This window comes from Podarcis melisellensis (assembly GCF_964234715.1).
Source record: "Podarcis melisellensis genome assembly, chromosome: 4".
NCBI classification, from domain to species: Eukaryota; Metazoa; Chordata; class Lepidosauria; order Squamata; family Lacertidae; genus Podarcis; species Podarcis melisellensis.
Window position 1 is genome coordinate 30,551,723 of NC_138531.1, and position 14,868 is coordinate 30,566,590.

At 43.7% G+C, this 14,868-nt stretch overlaps 1 protein-coding gene across 4 annotated transcripts in view; it reads right to left on the reverse strand.

Moving 5' to 3' along the window:
• Positions 1 to 14,868, reverse strand: part of MAP4K4 (mitogen-activated protein kinase kinase kinase kinase 4) — a 135,076-nt gene that overhangs the window by 16,711 nt on the left and 103,497 nt on the right. The window contains exons 17-23 of one of the 4 annotated variants that reach the window (XM_081907494.1): positions 13,003 to 13,233; positions 12,090 to 12,196; positions 10,790 to 10,941; positions 9,561 to 9,658; positions 7,142 to 7,317; positions 5,844 to 5,964; positions 4,555 to 4,746 (exon numbers count right to left, since the gene is read on the reverse strand). In XM_081907494.1, coding sequence (XP_081763620.1) covers positions 4,555 to 4,746; positions 5,844 to 5,964; positions 7,142 to 7,317; positions 9,561 to 9,658; positions 10,790 to 10,941; positions 12,090 to 12,196; positions 13,003 to 13,233 — 1,077 coding nt within the window. The remainder of the gene's footprint in view (positions 1 to 4,554; positions 4,747 to 5,843; positions 5,965 to 7,141; positions 7,318 to 9,560; positions 9,659 to 10,789; positions 10,942 to 12,089; positions 12,197 to 13,002; positions 13,234 to 14,868) is intronic. The other 3 variants (XM_081907495.1, XM_081907496.1, XM_081907497.1) reach the window with 3 other exon arrangements.

Genomic DNA, 14,868 nt, shown 5'->3' on the forward strand with positions numbered 1-14,868 from the left:
AAAACCCTGATGATCAAGCTGGGAAACGCTCAATAAATTGTCCTGAATTTCAGGCGCATACAGGACATTCCTAATTGTTGTATTCAGGCTCTTTAAGAACACAGTTCCTTTAGCCTCACTTGTGAGAACTGTCCCATCTGCTTGATGAATTACTTTCTCTAGCTTCTCAAGCTGAACAAAGAGATCCTTATCTTTGGCTACGTGGTTGGTACAGCCAGAGTCGATCACGAAGAAACTCCGCCCACGTTGGCTGCAGCAGCGAGAGAGCAAAACCTTTGAAGTAGCAGGTGCTTGGGGATTTCGTCCTCCTCCCCCTCTGCCTCTGAAGTTTCCCTTCTTCTTTGAAGATTTCTTGCAGCACTGGAAACTCAAATGGCCTTGTGCTCCACATGAAAAGCACCGCTTCAACTTTAGTGCTTTAACAGCAGCAGTTTCACTTTCACTTTCCCCTGCTGAAGACTCAGGCACATTTTCAGGCACATTTTTAGCAGCAGAACAATCCCGGCTTTCTTTAACAGCCTGTCTGCGATCCCACTCATTCAAGAGCACGCTAGACACATAATCTTCTGTTAGCTGGTCAGAAGGCAGTGTAGAAATCTGGGCAGCTACTCCATCATAAGACTCATCTAGGCTGTTTATCATCAGCATTGCAAACACAGCCTCTGAAATAGCCAGGTCTCGCTGAACAAGGTCCTGTCTGAGACGCTTTAACTAAGATAGATGGCTAGGCAAATCACCACCTTTCTCCAACTGCAACCTGCACAGCTTCTTGAAGAAAATCACACTGGAACCAGCATTTTGTCTCAGATGCATATCTCTCAACTTATGCCAAACAGCTTGTGCAGTCTCTTGACCCTCTAAGTTCACCAGCAAGTGGTCTGAAACACTCAAAACAATTGTCCCTCGGGCTTTCATATCTGCAGCATGCCACTCAGCCCAATCATCATCATCTTTATCTGGAGGGTCATCTTCTATGGTGTGAAATAGCTTTTCCCTCTGTAAAAGCGCTTTCATCTTAACTTGCCAAACTGCATAGTTTTCAGGCGTGAGGAGGGGAAAGGACAGAGCCATCTGGCCAGAATGTGCACAGGCCATGTCTGCTATTACTTAGAGCAAGACACTTCCCTCGTGCAAACACAGATAAAGCCTTGGACTTCTTCAGCCACTCTCTCCCCCACTCAGAGCGCAATTAACAGGCAAACAGGGATGCTATCTTCTTTCTTTGGCAGTCAGCAACATACCTCAAGCAGCAGCAATAGCAACAGCGGCAGCTTGAGCACTCTGCTCCAACACAGCTCTGCTTCTAGGCACCACAAATCAGTCCAGCATGCAGCCTCCGTTCCGCCGTCCAGCGATCAGCAACAGACACCTCTGGCGACTGGGACGACTGGGATGACTGGAACAATGACTGGTCAGACGACTGGGCCCATAACCGATGTCAGCATCGCCCTTGAGCCAGTGTACCAACTGGACTCATGCACTACAGCCCCGACTGGGCTAGGCGAGCTGGGTAGCACTGCCAGAGTCCACCTTTGACACAGGAACAGGTGACAGTGCTGCGGACTCACAGCTTGGAGCTGAGAGCACCGGATTTACTTTCTCTGTAATGCAGTCGTTGCGCAGCAGCGTTTTGCAGAGTCTTGCAGAGTATAAACCACTCGGAGAGCAGCTCTGTAAAATATCTTCCTTTTATTCTACTACTACAGCTATTATACAAACTTTATACAGAGCTAAATATTCTGAGTGCCTGCAGCAGCAATCTTATCTCTAAATAATATCTCTTGCACTCTCTCTCCGGCTCACTGACTGACTCTCTCTCACACACACTGAGATTCACTCACATGACTAATTAAGTAGAGAGCAGTTCATTGCTCCTCCTCTCTGTAGAGTCAGCAAAGACCTCAGGAGATGGTCAGGAGATTCTTGGGTATGGGAGGGGTGAAATCTACATTCTGCATTCAATTCTACATTTGATACGCCGTTTTAGCATCCGGTTAATTGTAGGACAATTCTTTCGCTCTCAAATCTCCCTTGTAAACTGAGCCTCTTGCCAGAAAGCTGCAGCAGTTTCTTCCACCATCATCTCACAGAAAAATACTGAACCTTTATTGAACAAGGGGACTTATTTGGGAGGGGAGGTGTGGACAGGGACATGAAGCAATATTCAGGCACCGGTGCACCCTGAAGTTAAAACACAATAAACATGGAAAACACAAACGAAAGGAGAAAAGTGAAACAATGAAACTGTTAAAAAGTGGAAGTGGGATGACTTTAAAAATCCCTCGCCAGATTGTGAGAGTTAAGTGTCACAGGGACAACACTACACTTTTAAGGCAGAATGACAAGGGTTAAAAACAAAGGGTGCAATGTATAAAGACAAAAAAGGGGGGAGGGCGAGTTGATGTTTAACTAGGCTTTTTTTCATACATCTGAAGTGTTGGCTCAGTTCTCTCTCCTACAAAACCTCTTTAAGACAGAGAGCCTTCACTGTGTCCCTCAAAGTGGACTTCATGCAACTAGGGTTTTAAAAGGAATTCTGCTTCCACCAAATTCTACAAGCCCTATTTCTCCACTCCAAAACACTGTGGCTGTTTGAAAACATGGTATTTAGAACAAAGGAAGAGGTGGGGCCTTGACAGCATTCAAACAACTGACTTCTACCCTACGGCAATATGCACTGGGTTTGATTCCAAACTTGCATAGAGTAGACACAGCTCCATTCATTGTACATTGTCCACAGGCAGAAGTGGGGGAAGAGATATTCAACGACCCTCCCCCATTTTCCACACAGTCCCTCTGGGTGTTCCAGAAAATCTGCTCTAGAGGGTTAAAGTCCCTCTGGAACAGAATAGGAGGTAAAGAAAAGGAAACGGGCAAAAATCATCTCCTCCCTTGTGCCCTCAAGCAGGAGCTTCTTGTGAAAGATAAGCAACCGCTTTAACATGGGATTTCTTGTGAAATTCCAAAACACTACAACCCAGGAACAATTAAGACCCTGCCCCCATGAATTGAGTTTTGTTATTTTTAAAAAAATGAGTTTTTTCATTCAAGTGACACCTACAAATATGCTGTGCTTTGTAAGGTGGCTTCTGTTTTCCAGTGCTAGAATCTGATTTCCTTGCCCTTTTGCTTCAAGCAAACTATATTAACATTTTTAAGCATTTCATGAATTTTCATGCACACTGTCTCAATTTCACACTTTCTTAACGTTCTCTCTCCCCCCCCCCCCAATGCAACTTTGGGATTGAAGGCAGACTCCCTGTTAACATCACAGGGACTATCCAAATCAGTGCAGCAAATAACTGGCTTCCGACTGAAACCTTTTTAAAGAGTGTGATTCTGGGGTGCATATCTGTTCATTTGAAAGCCCTGGCAGAACAGCCTTGCTGCTTTAGGAGCGTTTTGTGGAGATTCGGTTCCAAGACCTACCTTCCTTGTTCTGTTCATTTGTAAAAGCTTCTGAAAATAAATGGTGCCCCTTCCTTTAAAACCTGCACATCCCTAATCTGTTGGAAGTATTTCTGTTTAGGTACCTATCATGTGTACAAAAATTCATATGGAAGAGCTCAACATATGCTTTTCCCTTCCACCAGAGGGCACCTTCCAAGTCTTCGCATGGAAAGAGTAGCTATCGTATTTTTTGCTCTATAAGACTCATTTTTTCCCTCCTAAAAAGTAAGGGGACATGTGTGTGCGTCTTATGGAGTGAATGCAAGCAGCTGTGCAGCTATCCCAGAAGCCAGAACAGCAAGAGGGATTGCTGCTTTCACTCCGCAGCGATCCCTCTTGCTGTTCTGGCTTCTGAGATTCAGAATATTTTCCTCCTCCAAAAACTAGGTGCGTCTTGTGATCTGGTGAGTCTTATAGAGTGAAAAATACGGTATGTCATTGGAAAGCTGCCTCCAATTTTACAAAATACCTTTCAAAGCAGATCTGTGCTGTCAAAAACTGAGATGGATCTTTTCACACGACATTCCAAAACAATAAAACAAACAGAAACAAAGCTATCGAAGAGCCGGCTACTTCATTCCCTCTCCCCATCAAGAAATTTCAAAAAAAGCAGCCTCTTGTGGTAAGGCTGGAGAAAGCTTCCTTTCTAAGACAGTGCACTCCTTTTTCCCAAAGCAAGGACCCCACTACATGCGTAGTTACTTAGTAGTATGCTAAACCAGGTAGTATTGTCATCTGAAGAAGCCAGATTGCCCTAAGTGTGACCTCTCCAAGTAGGCACTCTCCCCAAAACAGCGTTTAAACAAATACCAAGAGGGCAATCAGTTTAGCTTATCCAAAAGCCATGCAATTAATGACTTGTATTAAAAAGGAGAGGGGAGCAAGAGTAGTCAACTGGCAGGTTTGGGGTAAAACTGCTCTAGAGTTAAGGGGGTTTTGGTACGTAAAGAGCTGAAATGTGTTATTTTTGAGGAGTGAGGGGTTAAGTGACAGGAAGAAGAAGAACAGCAGTAGAGAAGGGACGCTGAGCTGGAGCTCCTCGGGAAAAGCTAGCTAGGAAGCAATAACCTTATGAAAGCAGCCAGCTGTGGGGGCAAGACATACCTCATTAGTAGTTAGCTTGTCCTGGGGTGTCTGTGGGGACATGGTGGGTGTCGGCTGGCTGGAGGATGGGGAGGAAGAGGTGGAGGAAGTGGAGGAGGAATGGCTTTGCTGTAAGAGATCTGGCAAGAGGTGAATGCGACCGGCAAAGCCATTGCTCTCATGATGGCTGGCACGCTTTGTGTCAACTGTACTCTGCAGAAAAAACAGGCACACTTGTCTGGCTCAAGTGCTGCGTAAAGGCCTCTCTGTCCCTAGAAAGCTGGTCTACATTCAATGCCTCAACCAATGCATAACATCAACCAAGCTTTGATGCCTCCATTAGAAAGGTCGGTGGCGAGGAATTCAGCCACACACTACAGGAATTGTTTGGGTTCCCGGGCAAAGCCAGCTTTGTTCACCAGCAAAATTAAGCTCCTGTTGGCCAAATTCACACTACCACATCAACCTGCACGTTCCCTAAGGTTATTTTCACTATCATCTTATTTTTATTATTTAGTTCTGGTTTTTTTAAGACACGATCAGATGAAAGTGCTTGAAACATCTGGTGAATGTCCCAATTTAGTTATCTGAACAATATGCATGACATTTTAATACATCCTAGGGGGTCTATTATGATAGGGATGTTCGGCTGCAGAACTGGAAAACTTGGTAATGAGTGAGGTTCACATTGTACAAACTACCACACTAAACAGACCTGTAAGTTCAAGACAAGGGAAGAAATGCCTTGACAATTCTGTGCATAACATTTTGAGACAGAAAGACCATGTGACCTGATAGTTCTGTTGCTAAAGAGAAGGAGGTCTGGCTTCATAAGCTGTCTGGGTAGGAAACCTCTTGGAAAATGTATGTAAACTGTTCTGAACTCCTAAGAGGGACACATGGTGCGTTTGTAACTGATTTAAAGCAAACTAGGTGATCTCTTCTTCTGCTGCATCTGGCTCTCCCACAATTAGTTGTTTGTTTTTTAAAAACACCTTTTAAAGGTTGAAAATCACATCAGAGATTCCTTCCAGTGGCCTGCAGCTCTTTAACCTTTGTGTTGGTCCAAGACTAAGATAAACTCAGCACAGTGCTGTGAAGTGTCTCTACAATGCACGTAAGCACAAACACTGTGTGGCAACTATTACTCCCTTTGCAGTCCTGAAATGTCTGCTGGTTCAACAAGAGGCTATTAACTGTGTCTATATGTCCTGCAACTGATATTATGTAGGAAGAGAGTATGAAAGAATGAGTGAGTTAATGAGGGTGGGAGAAGGGAGAGGGAAAAATACACTTGAAAGAATGCATACCTGTCGGACGATTAAAGTGCCCTCCTTGGAAGGAGTCATTGCAGGTTCACTCTCCACGTCGTCGTGCACAATCATAGTTTTCACGGACTCTGTTTCCCCATTGCTGAGGTTTAGAGTGGATCTGATTGGTAAAGGAGACATTTCGATTACGTCCTCATGTGCCCTTTCTGTTTCTATTCTGATTCTTCAGTATCCACAGTAATAAAAAAAGGTAAAGGTGAAGGACCCCTGGATGGTTAAGTCCAGTCAAAGGGGACTATGGGGTTGTGGTGCTCATCTCACTTTCAGGCCAAGGGAGCCAGCGTTTGTCCACAGACAGCTTTCCGGGTCATTTGGTTAGCATAACTAAACCACTAGAACACCGAGACTGAAGCCAGAGTGCACAGAAACACTGTTTACCTTCCTGCTGCAGCAGTACCTATTTATTTACTTGCACTGGTATGCTTTCGAACTGCTAGGTTGGCAGGAGCTGGGACAGAGCAACAGGAACTCACTCCGTCGCAGGGATTCAAACCACCAACCTTCCGATCAGCAAGCCTGGCTCAGTGGTTTAGACCACAGCGCCACCCGTGTCCCACAGCAATACTAAAATAATTTCACACAAGGATTATTTTAACAGAAGTACTAGGATACATTTAATCGTAGAAACCTTGCCAATCTGGAAAGCCTTTATTTGCAAACCCCCATTCATTTGGATGCCTGCAGTGATCAAGATTATTTATTTATTTATTTATTTATTTATTTTATTTATTTTATTTGGTGGGAGGGGATAGTATATTACTATGATACACACTCTTGTGTTTTTAAATTGCAAACAGCCCTGTGATCCTCGGATGGAGGGCTGTACAGAAATTTAAATCATCAACCAGACAGCCAGGTAGGGAAGCTTTTATAAACTGGCTAGTAGCTTCTCAGGGAATGGTAAGCCATATATTTGTATTACAACTGAAACTAATTACTGCATCAGTGCCTTCAAAACATGCACTTTTAAGTTATCTATTCATCTTACTTTATCCACATCTTCAAGACATATTCATTTTCCTGTTATAGGATATTGTGAACCCTTATATAGCAGATTGCCCATGTTATGTTTATATTATGGAAGGAGACACACACAATCCTATACTCTACAGGATCATAGAATTAGAGAAGAACTAAAAGAGCAATTTCACGAATCGCAATTTCCATACCTAAATACAATATTGGAAGCCCTACCAGAATTCACAAAATGAAATTGCCTTGTAGGCAAAAGTTCCATTAATACATCACATCAGGAAGAGAGGGAAAGGAGAACTAACACTGCTCTAGCATCTTCTGGTCCCGAAGTAGATTCATCAACTCCTTCCTGCTCCATGTCGTCATCGTCTTCATCAGTTGTTCCCGACTCTTCACTGGATGATGAATAATCAGTCACTTTATGTGGAGGCCGCACATCCTCGACTGCCCGTAATTCCTTCGCCAAATCAGTTAAATTCTAGAAGGAGCAGAAGGAAAAGCACCAGGTGAACGACTGCAGAAAAGGATGCAAGCAGATGGATAACACTGCCCATTTCGGGTTCCAAAAGCTAGATCTATTTAGTCACAAGCTGATGCTTTTGATTTAAAGGCCCATGCTATTATTTCAGAAAACTTTTTTAAAAATTCTATTACTTCTTTGGTGTGCATGGAGCAAAATGGTCAAGCAGCTTGATAATTTTAATTGCACTAAGTGTATTTCAAATAGAAAGTAACACACTTCACTTAAAAAGGCAGGTGTCAAACTGATTGCTGGGAAGTTTGCCTAGTGTATTTCGCCATTATCAAACACTAACAGATGGGATGGTGTGTCCCGTTCCTCTCTACTCTGCTGCAGTCCCTTGAACCCCCATATTCTGCTCTGGGAGGGTTCCCCAATCCTCTGGAACAGATCTGGGGAGCATATAAGGTCTGCAGTGGGAGATGAGATGAAGAGGAAGTCCCATTACATAAGTGGAAGGGCACTGTTGGGTATCACCCAAGGTGTCTCTGAGCAAAGCCGTGCAAATGTTATAATAATTACAAAGGCAAAAGGGTTCATTGCTCTCAGTACCATTAAACGAACAGTTGACTGCTTACCACTTCTCCCTGAAGACCAGTCATACGAACAGGTTCAGCAAATTGACATCAGGGCAAGAGTGAATGGAGTGCAATTGGGGGGAAACAAACATTACAACACAAGTTTAGTATAGGAAGAAAATAAATCCAGTCTTCAAAGTGCTAAAGCTGTATCACTAGCTTGTTCAAAAACTGCAATTTAGGAACAAAGGAACAGAACACAAAACAACGAGCTACAACAATATTATGAGTAGGAATCAGGACCGTGTTGGGGAGATAACAGACTTGCTTTTTCAACCATTCTACACATACAGACATTAGGAAAATTGTAACATGAAGGGGACAACTTGAAATGCTCTGCTAGATATTTGGAAGGAACAACAAAAAAAGAGTTGTTATGTGGCATTTACTCATGGTGTGATTGTTGCTCCGTTTCAGTGATGCATTTTGATATCCAATATTCGTTTAAAATGAAGAACACTGTACTTTGAAAAAGCAGGAGTTTTCAGTACAATTCTAGAAGTAGTCGTTAGCTGTGCCTTGATATTTCTTTGAACAGAAGAGCGCTCGCTCAGTATTATCATCTCCTTCCGACAGCCGACCAGTAACTAATGGCCAGGCCAAGGCAGCAAAAAGCTTGTACTATACTAACTACAAACTTTCACAGACCGTCCAAGCAAGAATCCTTGTAATTGGCTTTGCCACATGCAGACTTTCTCCAGTTTCTTTGGTCTCATTTGTATAATTAAGAGCTACAGCTATTTCCTTTGCAGACAGTAAGAGCACAGGGAAGGAAGCAATAGGGGAATGTTTAGGGAACTAGCCTAGTCCCCCTAGTCCACCACAACGACCACCTCTTGTACCAGTATATTCTAAAACTATTTGCAGCCATGTTTCTGTTAATTCCAGCAACTTCATTTTCCAAAAACAGTATAAAATAAAAATTCAAAAATGGCTGTTTTCTGTATTTCAGAAATTGTTATCAAATGGTTACTGGAATTGCAGCTTCTTGCCATAGATAGCTAGGATTGTTGCAAATCTGATAGCTCTTACTATTACTAATATATAACTATGGTTGCCTATTACCAAACTGAACTATGGTGCATGCTCTGGTCATCTCCCGCTTGGACTACTGCAATGCGCTCTACATGGGGCTACCTTTGAACGTGACCCAGAAACTACAACTAATCCAGAACGCGGCAGCTAGACTGATGACTGGGAGCAGCCGCCGAGACCACATAACCCCAGTCTTGAAAGGCCTACACTGGCTCCCAGTACGTTTCAAAGTGTTGGTGCTGACCTTTAAAGCCCTCAGTCCAGTATATCTGAAGGAGCGTCTCCACCCCCATCATTCCACCTGGACACTGAGGTCCAGCACCGAGGGCCTTCTGGCGGTTCCCTCACTGTGAGAAGCCAAGTTACAGGGAACCAGGCAGAGGGCCTTCTCGGTAGTGGCGCCCTCCCTGTGGAACACCCTCCCACCAGATGTCAAAGAGAACAACGACTACCAGACTTTTGGAAGACATCTGAAGACAGCCCTGTTTAGGGAAGCTTTTAATGTTTGATGTATTACAGTTCACACGACAAGCTTTTATGCTATGTATCAGACGTAGATGAGGAGGTAACATAGTCTGAGAGCCTCACCACAGGTTTGCTAGGTCTGAAAGCTTCCTTCTTCTCTTCTGGTTTTTTTGTTGCATTTTCACTACGTTGCGATGGTGAACCTTCAGATTTTGACGATGCTACATGAATAAAGACCAAAAAGAGGTAGGAAAAGAATAAATCAGTTAATTGCAAATTAAGAGGAATGTTACAGGAGTTTTAATATTTCAATGCATCTTATTTCTCCATCCCCAGTGAGATACCTTAATTAATCAGGGGTGGGGAACCTGCAACCTGTGGGCCAATCCTGGCCCACCAGTTGGGCCACTGTTTCTCAAACTTGGGCCTCCAGCTCGTTAGACTACAACTCCCATCATCCCTGGCTAGCAGGACCAGCGGTCAGAGATGACGGGAGTTGTAGTCCAACAACAGTTATTGAGACCCAAGTTTGAGAAACACTGAAGTAGGCCTATGAAGCCGTTTCGCCTGGTGCCCACCCACCTATCAAATGGCTGCTGGTACCTATGGGCAAGAGGGTGGGGTCCATTTCTGCGCTGGCTGCCCCTATCTGTTCATAGCAGGAAACAGGGAACTTCGGCCAAAGTGTCAGGATTTAACTCCCTGCTCATCAGCTGAGGGGGAGGGGTTAAATCCTGCCATGGCTGGCTGTGCACTTTCTCCCTGCCTGGTACAAAAAGCAGGTTGGTGGGTAAGGGAGAAAGAGCTTTGCAAGCCCTTTGTGAGAGGCTGTCTTCTGCAGGCATCAGCTGCAAGTCACTCACAGCTTGCAAAAAGCCAGTTTCTTTCTACCCCATCCCCATCAGCCAATGGCAGAATGGGAGAGTAAGAAACCTACTTTTTGCAGGCGTTGGCTTGCTCAGTCAACACTTCAGCTGATAGGGAGGGAGAAAGTAGCAGCTTGCTAACCCTACGATTGGAGCTTCTCCTCAAGCACTAAGCTTAGGGCTGGCAACACTCCTTGTACCGTGGTTCCCAAGTGCCCCACAGTCTGGCGGGTGCTGGGCACTTTGGAACCCTGCACCAGGGATTCTGACAGTTGGGCAGGGCAGCCAGCTGTCAATCATATGCGGGCATAATGGTGTCATGTGACTGACAGGTAGGTTGTCCTGCCCACCTGTTGCAAGTTGGCTTGCAGGGAGCCAAAAAGGTTCGCCACCCCTGGCCTGAGTGAACCAACAAATACAAAAGAAGAATGCAGATTAATTTGTAGACTTCTAAGGACAAAGAGAGAGGAAAACGTTGGGTCTTACATCTCATTCGGAATCTCTCTCCCGATCCACTCTGGGACCCAGGATGTGACCCAGGCTGTGAACTGGAATTGCTGGAACCAGAGGAACTTCCACTCCCAGGTCTTGGCACCAGCTTCTCCACTCTTTCCCAGAGCAGACGAGGCTCTATATTGCTATGTGGAAAAATAAAAATAAAAGGTGTTTGTTTGTTTTAAAAAACCCACATTGATCAAGGTTAATATTTTATTTTATTGCCTTAACAATGCTTCTTTTTTCTGGAAGACATTCTTAGTCCTCTATCACTATCCCAGTACGTTTCCAAGCACAATTCAAAGTGTTGGTGCTGACCTTTAAAGCCCTAAACAGCCTCGGCCCAGTATACCTGAAGGAGCATCTCAACCTCTATCGTTCAGCCCGGACACTGAAGTCCAGCTCCGAGGGCCTTCTGGCAGTTCCCTCAAAGCAAGAAGTGAGGTTGCAGGGAACCAGGCAGAGGGCCTTCTCAGTAGTGGCACCTGCCCTGTGGAACGCCCTCCCATCAGATGTCAAGGAAATAAACAACTATCTGACTTTTAGAAGACTTCTGAAGGCAGCCGTGTTTAGGGAAGTTTTTAATGTTTAATGCTGTATTGTGCTTTTAATATTTGATTGGGAGCTGCCCGGAGTGGCTGGGGAAACCCAGCCAGATTGGCAGAGTATCAATAATAAATTATATTATTATTATTGTTGTTGTTGTTATTTTAATCTCACGTTCTCATGAGTAGTCAGAATGAATAGGTGAAATGCCTGAAGTTTCTCCCAACTCTACAATTCTATGATTCTAGGTATCATGCCACAGCAGACTGCCCATTTCCAATCCCAATAAAGCCTCGTAGCCCTCTCTGAATGAGCAATTACTGAGAGGAGCAAGGAGAAGAAACAGTAACTTTCACACGGCTTGTGCTCTCCTACTGAGAGGTGATATGGACCGATCCCAAGAGGAGGAAGCATGAGAATAGACAACAGATGAGAGGAAGAGGTGGGTGCAATTGGGGGGTTGGTTCCCACTCAGAGCATCTTGACTAAGAGTCATTCAAAGCCTTTTGCCTGCACTACCTACGAACATGCTATAAGATGTGGTTCCAAAAGAAAACCAACTATCGTTGAACGGCATGAGATAGCTTCCTATATAAGACTGTATAAACTTGCCCTTAGAAGCTTCTCAGATACAGCAGAAACTGCCTTACAACAGCATCTCTCAACACTCAGTGTTTTTGGGGAACAATGGATTCCAGTTTGCTCCTCCCAATAGCTGAAGTGGGAAACCCAATATACCACCAACCTTGTGGAATTTCTTTGACCTGCTTGGTTATTTTGCTGTCCACTGCCCTGCAGCGGCGAATCTCGGCGAGATAACACAGGTGATCTGGATGTTGTTCTCACAGGTACCTTGCGTGGAAGAATAAACAATTCAGATAACACGGCATAGCAAAAGAACAACATGTTGCTGCAACAATACATTGGGGTACATTATTAAGACACTAGCATTTTGAGCAAAATAGTTCTAAAATAATTCATCAACTAGAGTCCTTAAGCTCATTTTGAACCGCATCTAAGATGCTGGAAAGAATGTAAGAATTTAGTAGGTAACTAGCAAACAAACACAAATACCCACTCACAGACTACCATGACGGTTTAGAACACAGGACTTTGAAGCAAGGGATGCAAAAAGCAATCTGCTGTAATAGCATGGGAAATTTAGGAAATTAAGTTCTAAGGAGCCAACAAATGCCTAGTAATGGATCAGTAGAAGGCAGAGAACTGGGGGAAAGCAAGGTTATATTTGACAGAAGTAAACCAAGCAAGAAAACACTTTCTTTGTGGACAGAAATGTCTCAACAAAACTCTACCGGTTTAAAGCCTGATATTCCATTTAGAGGCAAAGAGATAGCTTTCAGCTATTCATATGCTTTCTTCTCTACATCACTTGGCTTGATATTTTATTTTTATATAACAGTCACTGCCCATACGGCATTTTTGTGTTAAGTTAGGGCGGAAATTCCTGTAAGATCTTGGCTGAAGAAGGGGAGGGAGAATTCCTTGCCTAAAGTACTGTTTCTGATACCAGTGTCGTTCTTATGGGTGTGCAATTCACTAGTTAAAAATCTAGCGCATGCCTTTCATTACTTTCGTTTTGCTTTTTGTTTCTTTTTGTTAAAAAGTAATTTCAAAATTCTGTCTTTCTACTTTCTTACCCTTGGAGGCACCTCGTCACTGTCTGATCTAGCCCAGGCCTTTTGGGTAGGGTCAGGTACCTCAGACTTAGAGTCAGAACTCTGATTTAGCACTTCACTGCGTGAAGGTGGATTTGGGTCCTGAGAGCGAAGATGGTGATGTGCAAATTTGGGAGAAGGGTCACTGAAGGAATGGGACCGCGAGACAGGGGAAACATTGTTCTTGAGAGATGCCAGATGGGACCACTGTACCTTACGAAGAAAACAAAACATAGAACATTCAATGCGTTCTGTTCACACGGGCTCCCCCCCCCCCGCCCCGCCCCCATCAAAACACAGAATAAAAAAAGGCAAAGAGGGTATTCGGGTGGCCGGATAAGCACAACTTGGGATATGATGTAAGGCAAGCATGTGGTTGAAAATCAATACGAGCTTAAAAGCAAGGGAGGTGCAGAGAGAACATAAAATCAGCATTTTGGAGGGTGTATGCTCTGGGCACACAAATTAATGGGAAGAGATAAAGGCAAGTTCCATCTTGCGGAACCTATGCCAGATGAAAATTTTCAATCCAAGTATCAGATCAAAAGGAAAGTATAAAATAATATTGGCAAATACCGTACTTTTCCATCTTTTTACTGAAATTTACTGAAAAATTATGTTTAAAATCGGGGGTTGTCTTATAAAAGGGTAGTTCCTAGGGGGGGACATGGGATTGGTTGATGCCACGAGCCGGAGATAGTCTGCAGCGTGTTATTGGTAGCTGCAGCAAGGGATGGTGTTGATTGGATGTTGCTGCGGCAATTGGGCGGGCAATAGGCTGCTTCTGCTAGCAAGGGGACAGATGTTAGGAGGCTGTTGCGATGCGTGTGTGTTAGTTTTAGTTCCTAAAGAAAGCTCAACAACTCTGTGCAATCTCCCCCCATTTCCTTAATTTTTAGTCCCCCAAAATAGGGGGCATCTTATATGTGGGGGCGTGTTATACACAGAAAAGTACGGTATGTATTAGCTTCAAAACAATTTGCCGGCATCTTTAGATCATGCAATAAGTTGCTTTTAAGGCATTAAGACGGAATCACATAGAACAAAAATTAGACACCCTTCACATTTTCAGCAGTCACTGGCTGAAAATATGTGCACAGTGGGATTATATAACAGGCACATACACTATGCTGTATAAGACACAATATACACATATTGTATGTGTCACAGGTAATTTATACTAGAGATGCACATTAGAGACGACACATAAATATAACCACACACACTATGGAAGCACAGCTTTAAATCCATAGTTAACTCTGAACCCTCCAAGGGAAGCCTTGCAATAACCACCTCTTTTGGGGGGTATACATAATTTTGCTAAGTACACTTTTCCACCACAGCCTGCACACCTCATTAAGGACATTTTTAAAAAGTAAATAAACACACCAGAGTAATTTCCCCCCTTCTAATATTGTGAAAGGAAATGAAAATGTTTTCCTCAATGCTTCCAAATTCACCCCGTTTCTATTAATCTGGGAAGTAGTCCAGATTCAAGCTCACCCTACAAACAAGTAATCACAGGACTCTGAGCACAGTGAGCACTGGGCAAAATTAAATGCAACAAGAGTGTGAGAAAGTGGATGTATGTGTGTGTTTGTTCAGAACAAGTATTGCGGGTGTATCAAATACTGATTATGGCAATAAAGTCCCTGATGATTTTGGCTGATCCACAGGCATGGAATGTTCAGCTGAACAGACTTTTAACAGTTTGCAGGTCAGCTTCTTTTAGATCCAGAAAAAAAGGTTCATGTGTTGCAGAGATTAAAATGTCATAAGGGGATATTGTACAGAATCGCCAGAGTTTAGGAGGAGCTAAGGAATGAGGAACCCAGGAGTCAAGTAGAT